The sequence below is a fragment of the Lithobates pipiens genome, unplaced genomic scaffold, assembly GCF_037356315.1.
Source record: "Lithobates pipiens isolate NorthernLeopardFrog02 unplaced genomic scaffold, aLitPip1_a1.2 Scaffold_1, whole genome shotgun sequence".
Lineage (NCBI taxonomy): Eukaryota > Metazoa > Chordata > Amphibia > Anura > Ranidae > Lithobates > Lithobates pipiens.
In genome coordinates this window covers 225849787-225873747 of record NW_027507685.1, presented here as the reverse complement: position 1 = coordinate 225873747, position 23961 = coordinate 225849787, and the positions used below count along the sequence as shown (strand labels likewise).

General features: G+C 43.8%; 2 protein-coding genes across 2 annotated transcripts in view; both read left to right on the top strand.

Moving 5' to 3' along the window:
• Window positions 1–2827, top strand: part of LOC143983802 (uncharacterized) — a 35500-nt gene extending 32673 nt beyond the window's left edge. Inside the window, exon 3 of the mRNA XM_077483902.1 lies at window positions 2024–2827. Coding sequence (XP_077340028.1) covers window positions 2024–2241 — 218 coding nt within the window. The 3' untranslated portion in view covers window positions 2242–2827. The remainder of the gene's footprint in view (window positions 1–2023) is intronic.
• Window positions 2828–2837: 10 nt separating this feature from the next.
• Window positions 2838–23115, top strand: LOC143983813 (T-cell surface glycoprotein CD1b3-like). Its single transcript, XM_077483913.1, has 3 exons — window positions 2838–3599; window positions 5941–6037; window positions 18524–23115. The coding sequence occupies exons 1-3, from the start codon at window positions 3266–3268 to the stop codon at window positions 18600–18602; spliced, it is 510 nt and encodes a 169-aa protein (XP_077340039.1). The 5' UTR covers window positions 2838–3265; the 3' UTR covers window positions 18603–23115.
• Window positions 23116–23961: the final 846 nt, after the last annotated feature.

Below are 23961 nucleotides of genomic sequence, written 5' to 3'. Positions count from 1 at the left end.
GTACATGTGATTGGTTTTGTCAAAACCAGGGCTTTTCTTCTGGCAGAATGTGTCGGAACTGCTTCCAGCACCTCCATCAGCCCAGAGACAAAGAGGGAGTAAAGCACTATATTGCTTAGCAGTGCAGCGTTGCCGATGCAGCTCACTTGCATCCAGCTGCAGCCTGAGAGACTGGAGTGAAATCATCTGCACTCTGCCTCTCCCTGCAGACCGGAAGTTGGTTTTAGTGCTATTCACAGCTCAGCTGTGTGGAAGAGCTCTGGAGTGTGCAGGATCTGTGAAGCCTGACCTGACTGTGTTTGACTATGTTGCTGGATGGGCTGTCTGTTAATGCTAATGATGTGGGTCTGTGCTGTGTACTGTCTCTTTGCTGGATTGGGGCTGTCTCTTTGTTGGATTGGGATGTATCTTTGCTTGGTGAGGATGTCTCTTTGCTGGACTGGGGATGTCTCTTTGCTGGACTGGGGATGTCTCTTTGCTGGATTGGGATGTTTTTTTGCTGGATTAGGGGTGTCTCTTTGCTTAATATATGGGGACGTCTCTTTACTAAATATATAGAGGGGTGTTTTTTGCTGAATATATTGGGATATCTCTTTGAAAATATAGGGATGTCTCTTTGCTGAATATTTTGGGCTGTCTCTTTGCTGGATGAGAATGTCTCTTTGCAGGATTGGGAATGTCTCTTTGCTGAATATATTGGGATGTCCCTTTGCGGAATTTTTTGGATTGTCTCTTTGCTGAATTGAGGATGTCAGGATTGGATATGTCTTTTTGCTGAATATATTGGGATGTCTCTTTGCCAGATATATAGGGATGTCTCTTTGCTGGATTGGAGAGTCTCTTTGATAGGTATATGGGGATGTCTCTTTGCTGGATTGGGCAATCGCTTTGCTGACTATATGAGGGTGTCTCTTTGTTGGATTGAGCCATCTATTTTGCTAAATATATTGGGATGTGTCTCTGCTGAATATTTTGGGATGTCTCTTTGCTAGATTGGTCTGTCTCTTTGAATATATGGGCATGTCTCTTTGCTGAATATATGGGCTGTGTCCTTGCTGGATATATGGGGGCTGCCTCTTTGATGGATATACGGGGTCTGTCTGTTGCTGCTCGAGGGGTCTATTCTTGCTGTAGTGGGTCTATTATTGCTTTTACTACAATAACAAACTCTAATGGCTTGTGCTAGCTCCCCAAATTATACTTGGTTCCCTGTTCTCTAAAGGGGGGGTTCTAGGGGCAGAGACAAGTGTCACCTAGGGTGAGTTCCTGTACCTTTTCTATGCGCAAAAAAGCCCTGGTCAAAACTATACTGATAATGTCCCAATGGGGCATCTGAGTGGTATGTGGGCTGCTACAATACATCGAGGAATTCCCACAGGAAACCTTGGTATTTAAATGTAATATTTGGAGCAGAAGATTGGAGAACCGCACTGAAATGTTGAAATTCAAAAAATGTGTTCATTCCAAACATAATGAACATAATAGCCAAGATGTTGCAAGGACCACACTTTGCCCCCTTCATCGGGGCTTAATAGAATATTGAAAGTGAATCAAACTTTAGATAAAATTGGATATTAGTGGACAGTGAAGGTAATGCAGGACGGTGAGCTCATTACTCTTCTCACTCTGCTCTGCAAGAGGTGGGGGCTCCATATTATTTAATGTCTATGGCTTGCGAATGGGAAGTCCATCATGTTCATATAGGTGTGAAAGTCAGGTGTCAATACAATTTTTACTATATAGTTTAGCTTTCCATAACAAAACTCAAACTGTTATCTCTGCTAGAGTGCAAAAAAATACAAAAGAAATAAATAAAATGTGTAGTAGAGTTATGTATCAGGTTTTAGCTGGATTTGCCTTATATACGAAGGGTGGAGAGCCAAGACTCTTGATTTTGCTATAGAGATAACCTTAACCCATACAGTATACTGTAGCTACCCATCTGTAAAGACGTGTGAGTAGTCTACATCCAGAAGTCTGGAATTATTACAGGGTAGACTAAGTGAAAATGTATTCTTTTCAGATGCCTTCACCACTCAATGCATGGCAACATGTCCTTCATCCATGAACGACCAAGCAGGATACGCTTTTAAGATAGCTGTGGATGGAGAAGAAATTGTACATTTAAATGTCACAGAAGGGTTGTGGGTTGCTGGGAACCATCCTTACTCCAAAGTTGTACAGAATCGCCTGGAAAAGGACACAGCCTCATTGGTTTCCATTCCATTAATACATTGCTGAAGAACCAGTGCCATGCCCTGGCCATCACATATTCAACTGCAGGGAAGGAAGCCCTCACAAGAAAGAGTAAGTAACACAATGAGAATTGAAAAAGAAAACCTGTGAGATAAATTTGTACATTGTGTAATTTTTAATAAACTATATTGGTTTATATGGCTGTGTTGTCACAGAATAGATACAGGTACTCACCCCCAGGGTATTCTGTACCCTTCCGATGCCCCTTTAATTGAGCCGTAATGCCAGCATGTGGGACAGACTACCTAACCATGTGATTGGCTGTCACAGTGGACACATGATCAGGAGCCCATGCTGCCGGCTCCCAATCATAAATTATGATTGAGGCCTGTCTGCTATAGCTTGCTTGCTGTGCTGATATCATGCAATAAGCGCACTCTCAGAACAGAAACTTTGGCCACAATGGAGGCCTATATGCACAGTGTGGATGTTAAAGTGGTTGTAAACCCTTACAAACCACTTTGACCTACAGGTAAGCCTAGATTAAGGCTTACCTGTAGGTCCAAGCAATATCTCCTAAACCTATATGGTTTAGGAGATATTTGCACATGCGCCGTAGACAGCGGCGCACAGGCGCACTGAGCGCGGCATTTCCAAGAATGGAACTGCCGCGCGTGTCGACTCCCGTGCGCATGCGCGGGAGTGACGCCATCGCGGCTTCGCCGAATGACAGCGGCGGGGCTGCACGACCCCACCAACAAGATGGATGCGGCGGACTACAGGAGACAGCAGCGACTTCGCTGGCTCCTGTGTCAGGTAAGTGACACATAATGGGCTACTATGCGATGCATAGTAGTCCATTATGCTTTGCCTTTGCAGGGAATGAAAGAGGAAGTAAACTCATCAGGGTTTACTTCCTCTTTAAAGCCAACCTTCCTGATTCTGCACATATGTATTACGTGGTCAGCACAAGGTTAAGGAGTAGGCTGTGGTTGATGGCCTATATTTTCACTTGTGATAAAATACTGCTTGAGAGGGCGGTTTTAGCTGTAAGTTCCTTTATAGCTTGATGAATCAGGACCATTATATATGTGCCTTAATCAACCTTCTGCTCAATTTTCCTCCATATATCGCAGTCCAGCCACAGGTCTACATAACTAAGAAATCGGAAAAATCTGAAATAGAGATCATTTGTATGGTGACCGGCTTCTATCCAAAGCCAATCAACGTAAGTTTGTGGAAGGAGAAAAAAATGGAGGATGTGATGTCAACTGTGACTCTACCCAATGGAGATGGAACTTACCAGATAACAGTGTTGGCAATTACAAATTCGTTAGAACAGCAAAGCGTCTACTGCCGAGTAGAACACAGCAGCTTGAAAGAGCCACTAATAGTATACCTGGGTGAGTAATCATTAGAAGACTGTGCTTGGAATTTTGCTACAAGAAAATAGCAGATGTAAAATCTAAACTGGCGAATGAAAAACTCCAGGTAAACAGCTAAATACACAACTAGAACACAGTTATAGTTATTAATTGTCTCACCTGCCTAACAATTTAGAAGTATGAATGGCCACTCTTATAGTTTACACACATAATAATGCATACAGTATATAGTCAGTTTATATGCAACCATGCTGTTGTTCTTCCAACACCCTCCCCTCCGTAAGGTGCCAAATGTGGCAGCGGAGGGGGGGTGAAAGCAAACAAGCGGAGCTTCCCCTTTTGGGTTGAGCTCTGCTTTAAGAGGTTAATACAAGCTTGGTATGGGTTTTTAGAACCAGTGATGGGCTTTCAAGTAAAAGTGACATAGGTGCCTGAGCCGGATCTCTTTTATGGGGCTCTGAAGGTGGGCCCTCTGACACCAGCGCCCGCAGTGGTTCTCAGGTGTTTCCATTAATCCTGGAAGCCTGGGATTGTAGTAAACTACTTTAACATTGAGAGCAGGAGGTAACTAATGAAGCCAGAAGCCACAGGTATTATGTCACTTCTGGGTTCAAAGCAATCATTCCCTGGCCACAGTGTCAGCTAATCAAGTAAGATCTGTGCTTAATTAGCTGCAGTAGAGGGCAGGGGAGACATTGGGGGTCTAATAGACTTATGATGTTAAGAGGACTGATCACCTGTCCACACTATCACATCTTGACAAAAGTTTAAATCGCCCCTGTGCTTCGTTTATCTTCATCCCCAATTGTTCCACCTACATGAAGGCAGGCCTCATTAGGTAAAGAGCTATGTGAGCTTTTATATTTCCCCCACATAATCATTATAATGGATTAAATCACTATACTAAATGAATTAAAATTTGTATCAATAATTAACCTCTTCACGACCACCCTATAGCAGTTTTACCCTAATGCCGCGTACACACGATCGGAATTCTCGTCGGAAAAAGCTCTGATGGTTTTCCCGACGCAATTTCCGACCAAATTCGGCTCAAGCTGTCTTGCCTACACATGGTCACATCAAATTCCGATAATTTATAACGCGGTGACGTAGAACACGTACAAAGTGACTAGAATAAAGAAGTTCAATAGCCAGTAGCCAATAGCTTCTGTCTCTTAATTGAATTTGAGCATGCGTGATTTTTGGCGTGTCGGAATTGCATACACACGATCGGAATTACCGATAGAAAGTTTTTCCGTCGGGAAAATTGAGAACATGCTATCAAGTTTTGGCTGGCGGAAATTCGGACAGCTAAATTCCGATGGAACATACACACGGTCGCATTTTCCGATGAAAAGCTCTCATCTGTCTTTTTCTGGCCGGAATTCCAATCGTGTGTACGCGGCATTACACTTTCGATGCTCCCTTCTGCTGTGGTTATGCGCAGTGGGAGCTGATCAGCAGGTACTGCGGATAAGCACCTGCTGATCGCTCGTTACAGAGACAGAACTGCTGTCTGTCTATGTAAACAAGGCAGATTGCCGTTCTGTCAGTAGGAAAGGCATGGATCCTGAGTTCCTGCAAAGCAGGGACAAGATTCTATGTATTCCCTTAGTAAAATCACCTCCCAAACAGTACACAAACACTAGCTAGGCACACAGTTAATACTTTGTTCGCCCCTGATGTTAACCCCTTTCCAGCCAGTGTTGTTAGTACAGTAACCGTGCATATTTTTAGCACTGATCACTGTAATAATGTCACTGGTCCCCAAAAATGTCACATAGTGTCTGATTTGTCCGCTGCAATAATGCAGCCCTGCTATAAGTCGCTGATCGCCGACATTACTAGTAAAAAAAAAATGTAAAAAATCCATAAATATATTCCATAGTTTGTAGACGCTATAACTTTTGCACAAACCAATAAAAATACGTTTATTGAGATTTTACCAAAAACATGTGTCAGAATTAGAAACATGTAAGAATCTAGATTTTTTTTTTTTACATTTTTTTTATTAGAAATATTTTATAGCAGAAAGTTTTCAAAATGATCAGAATTTTTGGTTATTAGCGCATATAATAAAAAACTCAGAGGTGATCAAATACCACCAAAAGAAAGCTCTATTTATGGGGGAAAAAGGGACATACATTTTATTTGGGTACAGCGTTTTATGACTGCGCAATTGTCAGTTAAATTAACGCAGTGCCGTATCGCAAAAAATAGCCTGGTCATAAAGGGCGGGTAAATATTCCGGAGCTGAAGTGGTTAAAATGCCTTTAAGCAGAACTAACGTTTATAACATTTAGAAATATGTACATACAAGACTTCTGTTTTATCCTGAGCTCCTTCATTATCTTTACAGATAAAAGACATCAGATATCCAGTGGGCTGGTTATATGTATCGTAGTTGTTTCTGTGGTCGGGCTGGCATGCTTATTGAAGTATTATAGAAGTCGCAGGTAAGATGGCATCATTAGGAAACACAATAAGGTGTATGATTGGCTTATCAAGCATAGATTCATTTTGGTCCACATTTATCGTGAAGTTGGTACATTCCCATTATCAATCCTAAAAAACAAACTCTAGCACCATAAAGTCTGTGCCTGACTTAATATCCTACCCCAGATTATTAATATAGATTGTTCCTCTGTACCTCTGAATACTAGTTAGATCTCTTCATTTAACTCCATTAACACCTACACCTATTAACACCTACGCCATATGGTTTTTGGAAAAAAACAAAGGTTTATGCAGTGCTATTTTCAGGGCCGTCTTTAATATTGATTGGACCCTGGGCAAAACTTTTCTTGGGCCCCCTCCCCCCATGCATTTGCGCTCGCAAACCTGTTCTGAGACATACAATAAATAGCAGCTATACTCAAAATTAGTTTACTGAATCAGATCAGGCAACAATTGTGATTGGTTGCCAGAGGTTACAGGGTATCATTACTGCTCACTGACTGGTTGCTAGAGGTTACAACACACATTACAGCTTACTAATTAGTTGCTAGAGGTTACAGCACATGACTTCTGCTTGTTGATTGGTTGCTAGAGATTACTGTGGATATGGCCTCAGGGGGGCATGATATACATATCAATGCTGCCGGCCGCTGCTATTTACATATGAATGCCGGTAATTTACATGTAAACACAGGGTGGTGCAGGTGAGTCATCTGTACACAACAATAGGGCAGAGCTGGGAAGCATTAGTAGCAGCCCTTCACACTGAGATATTGGGACACAGCATGGGACTAAAACCTTGAAGGACAAGGGAATTTTAACCAGGATAGTTGGCAAGTATGAAGCAGCTGCTTTGGGCCCCACAACAATGACAGGGCCCAGGGCAGCTGCCCCTTTTGCCCTGCCTTAAAGACGGCCCTGACTTTATTTTCTAAAGTCGTATTTAAAATCTGCAGAGTATCAAAATATCAGAGTATAAAATATGTGTGTCTCCCCCATTAGGCAGTGCTATAAATGTGCCAATTATACCTTAATGGGCAAAAATATACAGTATCTGACAAAAGTGAGTACACCCCTCACATTTTTGTAACTTTTTTATTATATATTTTCATGTGAAAACACTGAAGAAATGACACTTTTCTACAATGTAAAGTAGTGAGTGTACAGCTTGTATAACAGTGTAAATTAATTAATGTCAACAAAAGTGAGTACACCACCAAGTGAAAATGTCCAAATTGGGGCCAATGAGCCCTTTTCCCTCCCTGATATTATGTGACTCATTAGTGTTACAAGGTCTCAGGTGTGAATGGGGAGCAGGTGTATTAAATTTGGTGTTATCGCTCTCACTCTCTCATACTGGTCAGTGGAAGTTCAGCAAGGCACCTCATGGCAAAGAACTCTCTGAGGATCTGAGAAAAAGAATTGCTGCTCTATATAAAGATGGCCTAAGCTATAAGAAGATTGCCAAGACCCTGAAACTGAGCTGCAGCATGGTGGCCAAGACCATACAGCGGTTTAACAGAACAGGTTCCACTCAGAACAGGCCTCACCATGGTCGACCAAAGAAGTTGAGTGCACGTGCTCAGCGTCATATTCAGAGGTTGTCTTTGGGAAATAGACGTATGAGTGCTGCCAGCATTGCTGCAGAGGTTGAAGGAGTGGGGGGGGGGGGGTCAGCCTGTCAGTGCTCAGAACATACGCCGCACACTGCATCAAATTGATCTGCATGGCTGTCATCCCAGAAGGAAGCCTCTTCTAAAGATGATGCACAAGAAAGTCCAACACAGTGTGCCGAAGAAAAGCAGACTAAGGACATGGATTACTGGAACAATGTCCTTTGGTCTGATGGCACCAAAATAAACATATTTGGTTCAAATGGCGTCAAGCGTGTGTAGTGGAAAACAGGTGAGGAGTACAAAGACAAGCGTGTCTTGCCTACAGTCAAGCATGGTGGTGGGAGTGTCATGGTCTGGGACAGCATGAGTGCTGCTGGCACTGGGGAGCTACAGTTCATTCAGGGAACAATGAATGCAAACATGTACTGTGACATATTGAAGCAGAGCATGATCCCCTCCCTTTGGAGACTGATCCGCAGTAGTTCAACAAAACAACCCCAAACACACCTCCAAGACAACCACTGCTTTGCTAAAGAAGCTGAGGGTAAAGGTGATGGACTGACCAAGCATGTCTCCAGACCTAAGCCCTATTGAACATCTATGGGGCATCCTCAAACGGAAGGTGGAGGAGCACAAGGTCTCCAACATCCACCAGCTCTGTGATGTTGTCATGGAGGAGTGGAAGAGGATTTCAGTGGCAACCTGTGAAGCTCTGGTGACCTCTATGCCCAAGAGGGTTAAGGCAGTGCTGGAAAATAATGGTGGCCACCAGGGGCGTTGCTAGGGGGTGGCTATTGGGGCTGCAGCCCCAAATCTGGGGCCCATAGCCCCGAGTCCCTTGCTACAGGGTCCCTGCATAACCAGCGGGCTGAGGCTGCTGCGGCAGGCGAGCTGGCTGCATGAGACATTGTCTCTCACTGCCTGCCACACATCAGCACTCTTTCGCCCTTACAGCACAGTGGAGTAGAGGTCACGTGCTTCCTGTCATCATGGAGCTCCACTTAGCAGCCAGACCCCCTTGCTTCAATGTCAGAAGTGAGGCAGGGAGCAGCGAGATTACATCATCTCTCACTGCCCACCCCACATCACTGCTCTCCTGCTCTCACTAAATGGACCAGTGCTGTCAGCCTGCCACCAATGCAGCATCAATGCGCATTTGGGGGCGCTAGCTGGCATGGCAAGTGACAATCCACATCAGTTATCAATGGATAACCCACATCTGGTGGCCGGTGACATATCAAGTGACAATCTGTAAATGGTGGCAGGAGATGTGGCAATCTGCAGATGGAGCCAGGAGACGTGGCAAGTGACAATCTGCAAATGGTGGCAGGAGATGTGACAATCTGCAAATGGTGGCAGGTAACATGGCAAGTGGCAATCGGCAAATGGTGGCAGGTGATGTGGCAAGTGACAATCCACATCTGCTGCACGCTGATAGTGGCAAGTGACAATCCACATCTAGTGGCAGGTGACGGTGGCAAGTAACGCGCTGCATCTGGTGACAGGCGACAATGGCAAGTGACACACTGTATGTGGCAAGTGACACGCCCAGGGCTCCCACTGATTCTGCAGTATGGAGAGTTGAACCACTTCATTGTATATTAGAATCTAACATTAGAAACAATGCACTTCAATCACCCTGACATCATATCAACCATGGTGCCATGATGATTGAAGCACCAACACCAGCCATCACCCATGAAAAATTGCTTACCACCGGTCCCCCCCCCCCCCATGGGCATGCAAAAAGGTTGGTGACTGCTGCTATGGGCTCTAGCCCCAGATCTTTTGCAGACCTAACAACGCCCCTGGTGGCCACACAAAATATTGACACTTTGGGCCCAATTTGGACACTTTCACTTAGGGGTGTACTCACTTTTTGTTGCCAGCAATTTAGACATTAATGGATGTGTGTTGAGTTATTTTGAGGGGACAGCAAATTTACACTGTTATACAAGCTGTACACTCACTACTTTACACTGTAGCAAAGTGTCATTTTTCAGTGTTGTCACATGAAAAGAATAAAATATTTACAAAAATGCGAGGGGTGTACTCACTTTTGTGAGATACTCTATAATAACAACAGCAAATATATAAACTGTGCTTCACAAAAAAATGGGGTCTATTATTAAACATTTTATGCACAAATATCACAAAAATTTATGCAAACGGAACTAAATTTCACTGCATGTTTTCAAATATATTAAAGTGGTTCTACAGGTTAATTATTTGGATTAAGTTGAAAGTTTACCCCTCCAACCCCCCCCCCCCCCAATCCTTACCTAAACCAAACCACGATCCAGCGCTGTGCAACAGAGCAGCTGCTCTCCCTGCTCTCTCCCTCCTCATTGGCCCAGACACAGCGAGAGCCATTGGCTGCCAATCACAGGCAGTGTGGTGGGAGCAGAGGGTGAAGCCGAGCCCCATTCTGGGTGTTAATAGACACACAGAGTGGGACTCAGGAACGACTTTGCGGTGCCTCCATCCAGACGGGTCTCCATCCGTCTGGATTTTACGGACAGGATCGGATCAGATATCGGCAGACATGTCATTGTCGTCACTGACATCCGCCCCTCCATAGAGGTGAATGGAGTATCCAATCAGGTCCAACTGAAAAACTGACCGGTAGACCTGATCGGACACCCCGTGTGAAAGGGGCCTTAATCTATTTGAAAACATACAGTGACATTTAGTTCAGCTTGCACAAATGTTTTATAACTAGACCCCTTAGTGTACACAAAGGGGTTGATTTACTAAAGGCAAATAGACTCTGCAAGGGCATTTGTTCCAGAGCTTAGTAATTGAGGGGAAGCTCTGCTGACTTCCATCATCCAATCATACACAAGAAAAAATTCTGTTTTTTATTTTCCTTGCATATTATTGGGTATTGTTTGCAAAGTTACCTAATTTACTAAGCTCTCGAGCAACTGCAGTTGCAGAGTGCAACTGCACTTGCAAAAGTGCTCAGTCTAGTTGCCTTTAGTAAATCAAAACTATAGTGTGCAACAAACATTTGCTGGAGTGTCCAGGAAGCAATCTTCTGAATGATTTTATTTTAAGGATTTAAAGTTGGGGAAAACAAAGAAGATTGTTTCCTGGACATTTCAGCAAATGTTTGTTGCACAGATTATATGCATGCTAAAAAAAATTGTGAAGTGCAATTTCATACCTCCCAACATTTTGAGATGGGAATGAGGGACACCTACTAGCAAATGTATGTAGGCAAAGGACACGCCCCCTGTCACACCCCCTTAACCACTACAGATCCGCGCTATAGCCGAATAACAACTACAGCACGCACCTGCTTTGCTGGGACTACGTCTATTGATGTTGTCCCATGCCCGAGCGGCCTGCGCGCCCCCTGTAGGGCGCGCGCGGCACGCTCTGTGATCAGCGAGTCTATGAGATTCGCTGGATCACAGATTGGAGTAAGGGGTCATAAGCACCACCCATCAGTGCCCACAGTGCCACCCATCAGTGTCCACAGTGCCACCTATCAGTGCCTCAAAAAAGGTGGCACCGATGTGAAGCACAGATCAGTGTCCATCAGTGTCACCTACCAATGCCCATCAGTGCTGCCCATCAGTGCCACCTATCAGTGCCCATCAGTGTCACCTATCAGTGCCCATCAGTGCCATCTATCAATGGTACCTATCAGTGGCCATCCGTGCCACCCATCCGTGCCATCCATCTGTGCCCCCCATCAGTGCCCATCAGTACAGCCTTAACTGTGCCTATCAGTGCCCACCAGTGTAGCCTATCAGTGCCACTAGTGCAGTCTATCCGTGCCCACCAGTGCCGCCTCATCAGCGCATATTAAGGAGAAGGAGAAAAATTACCTGTTTGCAAAATTTTGTGTAGCACTGACCCCCGAAGGAGCTGCTGGTTTTGTTGGGCTTACCGTTACCTCCTTGACCTCGCCTCCATCTAGGGGTTTCCCGTGGTACATAGCCCAAAGAATTGCAGAAACTGACACTGGATCCTCTTTTTGGGATATTTATTGAAACAATAACACAGTTTCTTAATGAAGGGTGAAGGGTTGGGAAGAATCTTCAGGTACTTTTGGAACTGCAAAAATAGGAGGTCTCTCACTATAGAAATCCAAAGAATTACCGTTTCACAACTGGATTCTTACAACCACCGGATAGACCTTCTCTCACTAGGCCTAGCAGCCAGTAGGGTGTTAAGTAAAGCAAAAGTCTCAGCCACAGACTTGAATGTAACTGAGGGACATAGGTAAATTTAGAGATCTATCATACGGTACCAGTATCTCTCAGCTGGTCCGGCGATACCGTATCAGTATAGATCCACAAAGTGTCTTCAACTGAGCCTCCAGGCTCCTTCTGAGAAACCAGCCTTACACATAGCCTTCTCCTGAAGAGTCCTTCCCTGGATGCTTCTCCAGTTGCTGTTCCTCTCCCTAGATGAAACGTCACCGGACCAACTTTGAATCAATTTGGCCTCATATCCATTCAGGCCTGTCTCCGCAGTTGCTTGGCCTCGGGCTATCCAGCCCCGAGACTCAGAATTGCATGGATCCGCACCCCAGGCCAAGAGGGCCATGAGGGCTGGTCAGGAGGACTAGGACTGAACAGACGGAAAATCTCTTCTGGACCGGAACCCATAAACACATGATGTCAGTACCTTAGCCACTTACAGACCGGACCATTTTGCTGGTCAAAGACCAGACCACTTTTTGCGATTCGGCACTGCGTTGCTTTAACTGACAATTGCGCGGTCGTGCGACGGGGCTCCCAAACAAAATTGACGTCCTTTTTTCCCACAAATAGAGCTTTCTTTTGGTGGTATTTGATCACCCCTGCGGTTTTTATTTTTTGCGCTATAAACAAAAATAGAGCACAATTTTGAAAAAAACACATTATTTTTTACTTTTTGTTATAATAAATATCCCCCAAAAATATATAAAAAAACATTTTTTTCCCTCAGTTTAGGCCGATACGTATTCTTCTACATATTTTTGATTAAAAAAATCACAATAAGCGATTATTGATTGGTTTGCGCAAAAGTTATAGCGTTTACAAAATAGGGAGAGTTTTATAGCATTTTTATTAATAATTTTTTATTATTATTTTTTTTACTAGTAATGGCGGCGATCAGCGATTTTTATTGTGACTGCGACATTGTGGGGGACCCATCGGACATTTTTGACACATTTTTGGGACCATTGTCATTTATACAGTAATCACTGCTATATAAATGCAGTGATTCCTGTGTAAATGACACTGGGGTTAACCAGTGTTTCTAGGGGTGTGTTACTAACTGTGGGGGGGTTGGGCTTTCATTTAGTGAACACTGATCTCTGCTCCAATCACATGGAGCAGAGATCAGCATCACTAGTTGCTAGGCAGAATGGAGAAATGCTGTTTACACGGCATTTCCTCCATTCAGCCGTCCCGTGAGATGATCACGGGGATGCCCGCGGCGATTGAGTCCGCGGGTCCCGCGACCGGACTCACGGGGGTCCCAACCAGCACGGGAGCGCGCCGCCGGCGGCGCGCTTCCGATGGCAGGGCGGCATTGAATATTGGACGTACCTGTACGCCAATATGCCTGCCCGTGCCATTCTGTCGACGTACATTGTCGTCCGCTGGTCGGGAACCGGTTAAATACCCTCTCCCAGAATGCACAGCAAGACAACACTCCTACTGGGCTGGTTCTGAGAGAAAGAAGGCATTCAATACACCCAACTAGACTGCGTTACACCACTTGCTGGCAGTGACAGCGACACCTGCAGCCAAGGAAAACTCAGTGCAATCCAGCTAGACTGGTACTGAAATCATAATTTGGCAAACTTAGCCCTAAAACCCAACTGTGGTTTTAGGAATATTCATTTTTTAAAACAAATAGCGCATGCTCTTCAGGAGCCAGCACTACATTTGTAACAAACTATGAAACATGATTTTTTTTTTTTTTACATCTTTTTTTTTGTTTGTTTAGCAAAAAATAAAAATCTCAGCAGTGATTAAATACCACCAAAAGAAAGCTCTATTTGTGGGAAAAAAATGCAAAAAATTTCATTTGGGTACAGTGTTGTATGGACGCGCAATTGTCATTCAAAGTGCGTCAGCGCTGAAAGCTGAAAATTGGTCTGGGCAGGAGGGGGTTTAAATGCCTAGTAAGAAATCGGATGAAAGGTTTATCACTGGGAAACACTTTTTTGAAAGATAACCAGGGGCGTAACTATAGGGGGTGCAGCAGTCGCAACCGCAACCGGGCCCTGTGCTGCAGGGGGCCCATGCAACCCCCTCTACATATGACCGGCAGCAGCATAGGCAGCTAGGGGTACCAGTGCACCATGCACACGGGTGGCTCGAGGTGGAGGGTGACTAGCAGAGCTCCATGCTCGACTATCGCAATGGCTGCTCTTTAGTTGTGCATTCCCCGCATGACCTGTGTCCTCGGCCGGCTCCTCAGAATACCCCTCTCCTACTCCATGCATTGCCGCTCAGTCCGATATCTGTTCTCCCCAGCAAGCCCACACTGCACTGCATACTTCTCCCGGGTAAACAAACTTTAAGCAGATGCAGTGCAGCCTTATGAGAGCCGGCTCCCCGAGAACACTGCAGGCTTGTCTGCCAGTCCCCCTCCTCCCCCGTCATACACAGATGATGAAAGGTCTTTCTGGGAGATATGCTGATCGCCCGTCCAGCACACTGGATGGAGCCCAGGCCAACATGGATGAGTGCGTGGCCTGCAGCTTGGTCATGGTGAGTGAGAGGACCCCATCCCCCACACACCATTTCATACCCCCTCCATCTCTCCCTGAGGACAGGGGCCCCTTCTCAGGTGGGGACAGGGACCCCTTCTCACCTGGGGGCAGTAACTTCATCTGCCCTGGAGAAAAGGACCTCATCTCTTCTGGGGACGGGGACCCCATCATGCCTAGGGACAGTCCCCCAATGGGACACCTAAAAATAAATAAATAAATAAAAAAAAACTACTGATGCCAGTGGTGGAACTACAGGGCTCACAAAAGTCATACCTGTGACCACACCCTGGAGTTCCACCACCAGACTCGAAGGGAAGGGACCTGGCTGGGGTTCAGGGGGGCCCTTCATGGTTTCTTGCATCGGGGCCCTGAAGGTTCTAGTTACGCCACTGAAGATAACATTATACTTCCCCCTTGCAGGCAGCAAATGGAAAGTTCCAAGCATGCTCTGCAGTATCTGATGGCTCTTTCTCAATGTTTCTGTGTTAAAAATAAAGTTGAAAGACTCAGAAGAGGAACAGACAGATGCCCGCCACCACCCATCCAACCCCCCCCCCCCCCCCCCCCCAACAGAGACAGCAGCATCATCATTATTCAATTATACACATGCAACAAACAAGTATACAGCCAGTGTCAAGCTTTCTAATTGGAAAGCCCAGCATGCTATAAAACAAAGGCCCCTTTTACACGGGCGCCTCCCCTAAGCAGAATCCGCTTGCTTAGCGGAGGATCTCTCTGCTATGCAGAGTGGACCTGGACACATTCCTACTCTCCTCTATGGGACAATCGGTTGGAAACAGACCACCTGCCCATTTCTTTCTGATCTGCCAGACAGATGGGGAATAGAACCGCCATACATCTGTTTTTTGGCAGACAGGATCGGATTGGATGGCAGCAGGTGTCAGCTGACGTCAGCTGCCCCATAGAAGAGACTGGAGGATCCGATCAGGTCCACTTGAAAAACTGACAGGCGGATCTGATTGGACAGTTGTGTGAAAGGGGCCTTACCTGGATATGCTGACCCTGATCACTTTGCAAAGTAAATTTTCAATTATCTTAGTGAATGAAAGTGGTTCTGCACCTTTAAAAAAAATATTAAAAGCCAGCAGCTACAAATATTGCAGCTGCTGACTTTTAATAAATTGACACTTACCTGTCCCAGGGTCCAGCGATGTCGGCGGCAGATGACGAGCAATTGCTCGTCTCTCTGCTGCCCCGCCACCATCCTCTGTCAGGGAATCGGGAAGTGAAGCATTGCGGCTTCACTGCTCGGTTCCCTACTGCGCATGCGCGAGTCGTGCTGCGCGTCTCTGCTGGTCCCCGCTGTGTCCTGGGAACTGTGTGTTTCCCAGAACACAGCGGGGGGGAAGGGGTATCTGCGGCGGTCTTGTCCAGAAAGTGGGTGCAGATACCTGGATTAATTGAAACCCACATTCCAATTGGCATAGGTGTGAACCCATGTCTTCCCTTAATTTCATGTATTTTTTTCGACAATAAGGGGAAAATGTGTGATTTTCTTTTTCAAGTTACTATGTTTTACTTTTTTTGTGTGTATTTTCTGTTATTTAATGTCTCTTATCAATTACCAGTTATATACACTACACAAAAAAAATGAAAAAAGACAAAAATTGTGTACTGACTTCATTTTTAACTGGTTCCTGACTGGCTCACGTACATATACTGTGGCACAATGGCACCGCTGCACAAAACCCCGTGCAGGCACGGGGGTTCTTTTAAGAGCCGCCAGAGGTGGGGGTACCGATATGTGTAAACACACAAATTCCTGTGCTGTCAGGAGGAGAGGAGACATATCATTTGTTCCTAGTAAGTAGGAACAGCGAAATGTCTCCTCACCTACTCTGTCCTATCCTCATACAGTTGAAACACACTGAGGGAACACAAATTTAACCCCTTGATCACCCCCTAGTGTTAACCCCTTCCCTACCTGTGTCTTTTACACAGTAATCAGTGCATTTTTATAGCACTGATCGCTGTATAAATATCAATGCTCCCAAAAATGTGTCGAAAGTGTCCGATCTGTTCGCCGCAATGTCGCAATACCACTAAAAATCGCAGATCCCTGCTATTACTAGTGAAAAAAATGATAATAATAAAAAATGCCATAAAAGTTAATAAATCTTTCCCATAGTTTGTAGACGCTATAACTTTTGCGCAAACCAATCAATATACGTTTATTGGAATTTTTTTAACCAAAAATATATAGAATAATATATATTGGCCTAAATTGATAAACAAAATTTGTTTTTTAAAAACATTTTTGGAGATATTTGTTATAGCAAAAAGTAAAAATTTTTAGTTTTTTAAAACTGTCACTCTTTTTTTGTGTATAGTGCAAAAAAAAAAAATGCAAAAGTGATCAAATAGCACCAAAAGAAAGCTCTATTTGTGGTAAAAAAAAGGACGCAAATTTTGTTTGGGTATAGCATTGCATGACCGTGCAATTAGCACTTAAAGCGACGCAGTGCCAAATTGTAAAAAGTGCTCTAGGCGGAAAGGGGGTAAAACCTTCCAGGGCTGAAGTGGTTAAAACCTTCCAGGGCTGAAGTGGTTAAATAGTATTTTTTTTTTTTTAAAACACCAAATAATCATTATCAGTGGTGTGCTTAACATTTAACATAACATGAAATACTTAAAACATGTAGAAATTGGTCTTTGGATATGCAGATGCATTGGCATTTGATATGTGTAAAAAGTGGGGTTCGCCGCACTCTCACATCTTGCCTCCAATTTTGTTTCACTTTTGTGTCTGATTGGATTGAGTTTTACAACATAATATCCTCATTGGAGGGAATCACATTCAAGGCAGATTGCCCACAGCTGCTTCTTGTTTAGGCACTGACTATAGCAAGGCCAGACTTACATATGTACGGTCGCGGACTCGCGGTTCCCAGCATGGGGTCCGGTGCGTTCCTGTCCACCGGTTCAGGTGTGGAACAGGTCAGAACTTTTCCCTGAATTTCCACCTGACCCAGACCCAAACACGCACAGGACCCTTTTGGAATGTGGACCGCAGCCACCCCGGACCTGTGTGGACTGGCTCCATTGAGAGCCAGTCACACTTGCATGTCATGCGAATTGGATGCAGGGAAACCCGCATCAAATTTGCACATATGTGAACCCAGCCTAATGGGGAATTTTCTTTTAATTGTGAAATCATCAGTGCTAGCAAAAGCGCAAAACACGTTGATTTTCCCTCTATTCCCACAGTGGGGGTTATTTACAAAAGGCAAATCCACTTTGCACTGCAAGTGCACGTGGAAGTGCAGTCACTCTAAATCTAAGGGGTAGATCTAAAATGAGTGGAAGCTCTGCTGATTTTATCATCCAATCATGTGCAGGCTAAAATGCTTTTTTTTATTTCCTTGCATGTCCCCCTCGGATCTACAGCGACTTTATTTTCAAGTGCACTTGCAGTGCAAAGTGGATTTTCCTTTAGTAAATAACCCCCAGTGTCCTTTATGCTGTACAATGGTGTTTTTATATTTTCAATAAAGACAGATGATCTTTCGGGGTGCAGCATTCCAAATTCCTTTGATTTTCCACAAAACTTGTTTTATATTTTTGATTTTGTTCCTCATTTTTTTTTTAATCCCTATGTTTTTGTATATATTATAATTACGAGTATTAATTATAATAGAGTTTTTTTTTGTAAACAATAGGAAACAAATGGGGACAAAGTTACCATATTCATACCTATATCAAGAAACCTGATTGGGGAGGGGGGGGGGGGTGTGAGAGTCTATTCATTTAAGGTAGAATAGCTTCTGACACAATAAACAGCCTAAAGTGACCATCATGCAATTGAAAATTCAAAAAATTCAAACTCTGGAAATTTGGGTTCCATAATAATTTGTATCTCAACACTAATGCACAATATGAAACACAATGCACCATACTTATCATTATTGTGAGATATGCACAAGTCACAGTGATCTTTTTTAACTCCTGCACTGAAGAAAATAGAATTATAGAGAAGATATTTGTATAATTGATTTTCTTTATTATTGTTGTGTAAACTATTTGAGCATTGCCTCATTTTATTTTATTTTGTTCCATAATGGTGAAGTTCACAACCAACTGGTACTAAATTTTTGGGTCTTCTTTTTTACGTAATACAGAAGATACACATCCATGGCCGGGACGACTATAGAAAGACTATCCTTGAGGAGAAGAGACAGAGGAGTATCAAATACATGAACAGTGCTGGACAACAAACAAAAAAACAATACTCAATATCACTGCAATTTGTGGTCATATTTAAAGAGACACTGGCAATTTACTTATTCAGGATAATGTGAAGTTCCTGTGTAAAGGCCCCCGTCCCACAACTCCCTGATACCTACCTCATACGGGCTCCTCTGCAGCTACTTGGCTGTTGTAGCCAACAAACATATCTGGTTCCTCAGGGTATGGGAGAAACATGTGAACTCCTCCCATGCTCAGTTCTAGCAACCAATCACTAGGTGCAAGCACTGTCACATGATGGAGAGAGAGATTTCACCGCTGCCCCCTAGTTTCCTACGCCAGCCAACACTGATGCCGCGTACACACGACTGGACTTTTCGATGGACTAGGTTCAACGGTCTTACCGACGGGATTTCGGCGGAGTTCCAACGGACTTTCCAAACTAACGGACTTTGCCACACACAATCACACCAAAGTCCGAAGGCTTCGACCATGATGACGTACGACCGGACTAGAATAAGGAAGTTCATAGCCAGTAGCCAATAGCTGCCCGAGCGTCAGTTTTTTCCGTCCGACTAGCATACAGACAAATGGATTTTTCTACTGGACTCGAGTCCGTTTGGAAAGATTTGAAACATGTTTTAAATCTAAAGTCCGTCTGATTTTTAGACAGCAAATGTCCGATGAAGCCCACACACGATCGAATTGTCCGGCAGATTCGTTCCGTCGGACCTAGTCCGTCGAAAAGTCTGGTCGTGTGTACGCGGCATGAGGATTTTAGAAAACAGAAGAAGGAGTGGGGAAGAGAGTATTCATAATTCTAGGGTTGGGGGCAGGGCCGTCTTTAATATTGATTGGACCCCGGGCAAAATATTTTTGGGGGTCCCCTCCCATGCAATTTCACTCTCCACCTGCTCTGAGACATACAATAAATAGAAGCTGTACTTAAAATCAGTTTATTGTATCAGGTCAGGCAGCAATTGAGATTGGTTGCCAAAGGTTACAGCATATCATTACTGCTTACTGACTGGTTGCTAGAGGTTACAGCACACATTACGGCTCACTGATTAGTTGCTAGAGGTAATAGCAAATGATTTCTGCTTGTTAATTAGTTGCTAGAGATTACTGTACAATAATACTGCTCACTGATTGCTAGAGGTTACAGCACATCATCTTCTCACTTCAGGGGAGCATGATATACATATGAAAGCCACCTTTATTTACATATCAATGCAGATGGCCACAGCTATTTGCTTAGTAATGCCGCTGCTATTTACTTATGAATGCCAGTTATTTACATGTAAACTCCGAGCCTGCAGGTGAGTCATCTGTACACAACAACAGGGCTAAAACTTCAAGGGACAAGGAAATTTAAACTGGGATAGTTGGCAAGTATGAGGCAGCTGCTTTGGGCCCCACAACAATGACAGGGCCCAGGGCAGCTGCCCCTTTTGCCCTGCCTTAAAGACGGCCCTGGTTGGGGGCCATTACAAAGACACTGTTTGCTCTGAATAGCCGGTTCTCCCAAAGACATTTTCACATTTGTTTTGTCTCAAGGTTTTATAGTGTTCTTGTATCTGATGGGTTACCAGTATGGAGTACAAGGAGAACATTTGTATTATTCTCAACATTAAAGCCTCATACACACGGTACGATTGTTGGACGACCAAGCTTCTGATTTTTGTCAAAGGGGTGTGTGCCAGGATCTTGTCTTGTATACTAACGATATGCAAATTGACGTTTGACAAACACGAACGTAGTGTTGTACTATGAGAGTATAAAGAGGAAGTTAATTTCTCAAGTACAACCCTTTGGGCCCCTTCTGCTAATTTCGTGTTAGTAAAAGTTTGGTGAGCGTGGATTTGAGATTTTAAGATCGTATAACACAAATGCCTTTTAAAATATGTTATGGTATATGTTTGGCAAAACAACATGCAAAGCAGCTTTATTATTATCCCATTAAAGAAGATGAGAATTTTGACATTTCATCAATTGCCGCATCACGAATGTTAATTCTAGATTATGAATGGTTGTTTACAAGACCAAACTCTTCCCAGTCGTTCCTTGATTCCGCGCATGCGTGTTTGTACTTTCGACTTTTGTGTGACCAATATGTGTACTGACCAAAAGACGTGGAGCTGTCTTTTTCCAAAAAATTACTAGCCTGTCATTCAACATTTGTTGTCCGAAAATTGGAAAACAATTGTCTAAAGGGGCGTACTAATGGTAAGAATTTCGGACAACAGCCTGTCATACGTCAATACCCCTTCTGATTTTCATACCATGTGTATGAGGCTTAAGGCTAGGTTTACATGTATGTGATTGCAGTTGATGCTGTTTACCGGTGCATTGCGCATTTTTGAACACATTTTGATGCGTTTTTACATGCGATTTTCATTGCTTTTTGCATTTTTTTCTCCTTTACAAACTGTAAATAGCCGGTTGTTAAAGAGGATGTAAACCCTGATGGGTTTTACTTCTTCTTTTGCTCCCTGCAAAGCCTGTAAATTAAAGGAATATGGGCTAGTATGCATCACATATTAGCTCATTATATGACACTTACCTGCAAACAAAGTCACGGCACACGCTGGGAAAGAAACAGCATGGTAGTCCGTTTCTTCACAGCACTTGGGCCAATGACGACATTGATGTACTACAAGTGAAATATCTCCTAAACAGCACACGTTTAGGAGATATTTTTACTACCTATATGTAAGCCTTATTCTAGGCTTGCCTATAGATAAAAGTGAGACAAAAGGGTTTACAACCACTTTAAAGAGCGGGTGGCCACCAAGTCCTTAACAACTGATGAGTAAAAAAATTAAAAAAATTAATTTCTGGCAAAAAAAAAAAATGCCCCCCCCCAAAATAAAAATCCATACCAGAACCTTATCTGAGCATGCAGCCCAGCAGTCCAGGATAGGGGGGACCAGCAAGCGCCCCTCCTCCTGAACCACACCAGGTCACATGCCCTCTACATGGGGAGGGTGCTTTTGGTCAGGGGGTGCTCTCCCCCACAAAGCACCTTGTCCCCATGCTGAGGGCATGTGGTCATGGTTCGGGCCTGCCTGAACCCATGCTCTGGTAAGGGTCTGGTATGGATTTTTTGGTGGGGTCTTTTTTTTTTTTCTTGGTGTGGGGTTTCCCTCAAAATCCAAAAGGGCCTGGTATGGATGTTTTTCTGACCATTTTTTATTGCTGGTAATGTTTTTATTTTATATCAGCTGTCAGTGGGGAAGCCCGTTGACAGCTGATGACTGATTGGTTGTTAAGGATGCAGTGCCGGCTTCCTGGCCTGCTTCTTAACAACCAGCTATACACAATTTATTAAAGAGATTTAAAAAAAAGCAAAACTCATCAAAAACATGTAAAAAACGCAGTACTTGATGCAGGTCCATTGAAGTCTATTACATGCAAAATGCAACCTGCTGGGTTCCCCTCAGAATCCATACCAGACCTGAAGGGTCTGTTTTTTTCTTATATCTTTTCTTTGCCAGAATTTTTTTTTTTTACATTCAGCTGTCAGCGGGCAACCCCACTGACAGCTGATGACTCATTGGTTGTTAAGGACACGGCTCACACCCAGCCCTTAACAACTGGCTATTCCCAGTTTGTTATGGAGAATAAAAAATGCAAAATGCACGTAAAAACATATAAAAAATGCAACACTTACATTTTTGGTGCAGGTCCATTGAAGTCTATTACAAGCAAAATTGAATCTGCTGCGGGAAAAAAAGTCCCTGACCCTTTTCCAAAAATGCAGCGGCTGAAAAACGCATTTATATGAATATATCCCATAGGAAACCTTGGTAAATGGACTCTATCGCATTTCAGCAAACTGCAAACACACTAAAAAAAGAGTGAGGAAGGGTTGTAAACTCTTTAAGTGTTTTTTAGTCTGTGACCCACTAGGAAGATGGACAAGTAAGTGATAAGAAATCTCTCCAATGGGGGTGCATATTGCAAAAAAACCCTAATGCCCCGTACACACAAGCTGATTTTTTGTCTGAAAAATCTTGGATGTTTTTTTTCCGATGGTCACATAAAAGTTCTCTCAACTTTCAACCGTCAAGAACGCGATGACGTACAACCCTATGACGAGCCGAGAAAATGCTTGAATTGTGTTGAATTGTTTCAGAGCATGCGTAGGAATTTTGCACGTCAGAAATGCTACAGACATCGGAATTTCCCAGCGAAGCTTTTTGCGACCAAAAAATAGAGAACCTGCTCTCAATCTTTTTCTGGCGGGAATTAGGCCAGCAAAAGTTTGATAGAGCATACACACGGTCGCATTTTGCAACCAAAAGCTCTCATCTGTCTTTTGCTGGCCGAATTTCCGATCATGTGTATGCGGCATTAGAGAATGTGGTTGTTGCTCAGCAAAATCTGTCAAGTTGCTACTCCATGTGCAGAGTTCTTTGATCCATCCAAGTTTTATCCTGTATTTATCCCTGATGAAAGGGGAGTGGTATTGCCCCCAAAAAACTGTTTTATATGACTTTTTTGATCAACAATAAAATTTATCTTGAACTCTTTTAACTGGTTTTGGTCTGAAGCTAATTTCTGTATTTCTATGTTTTGGGTTACTGTTGGGTGCCCATTAAGGGACGCATGTCTGTGTGAGCCAGAGGCGTAACTAGAACCTTCAGGGCCCCGATGGCTGAAACCACTGGGGCCCTTTCCATCAGTCCTGCTGTCCTTTTTTCTGGTCCCTGGGCCCCTCCCTCCAGGTCTAGGGCCCTTTCCACTGATCCCAGGTCCCTTTACTCCCATTGCAAGCCCATTTATTAGCCCGGTTCAGACTGTTGCGATATATTGTGGGACTTGCGATGCATAAAGTCGCAATACAAGTTAAAACATGTTAATTTCAATGGGTGCTGTCCTAATTAATGCTACTCAAGTCACAGCAACAACAAAATAAAGTTCCTGAATTTTTTTTCTGCAACTTTGGTGTGATTTGCCATAGACTGCAATGTTAAATCACAAAAGTCGCAGACAAGTCTCAAGGAAGTTGCAAGGAAATCGCAAGCAAGCTGCACAACTTTGGGATTGCAGCAGTGTGAACAAAGCCCATGTTCTGCATCAGGCCCCCTTCATGCCATCTTGCCCCCCCACCCCCCACCCCCCACAGTGGCAGAAAGCCAGGGTCAGGTCACAGGTGTGACCGTTGTGACCCTGGTAATAACACCACTTTGCTGAAAAAAATAAAAAACAGGCACTATGGACGAACAGGATTGACTTTAATATAATTTTGCAGACTTTATTTGGCATCAGTTAAAAGATATGTTCATAATTAAAATTAAAGTAAAGATTGTATTGTGTTGAAAGACTTTCCTAATTGTATCGGACCCTATTACAGGTTACCTATAGG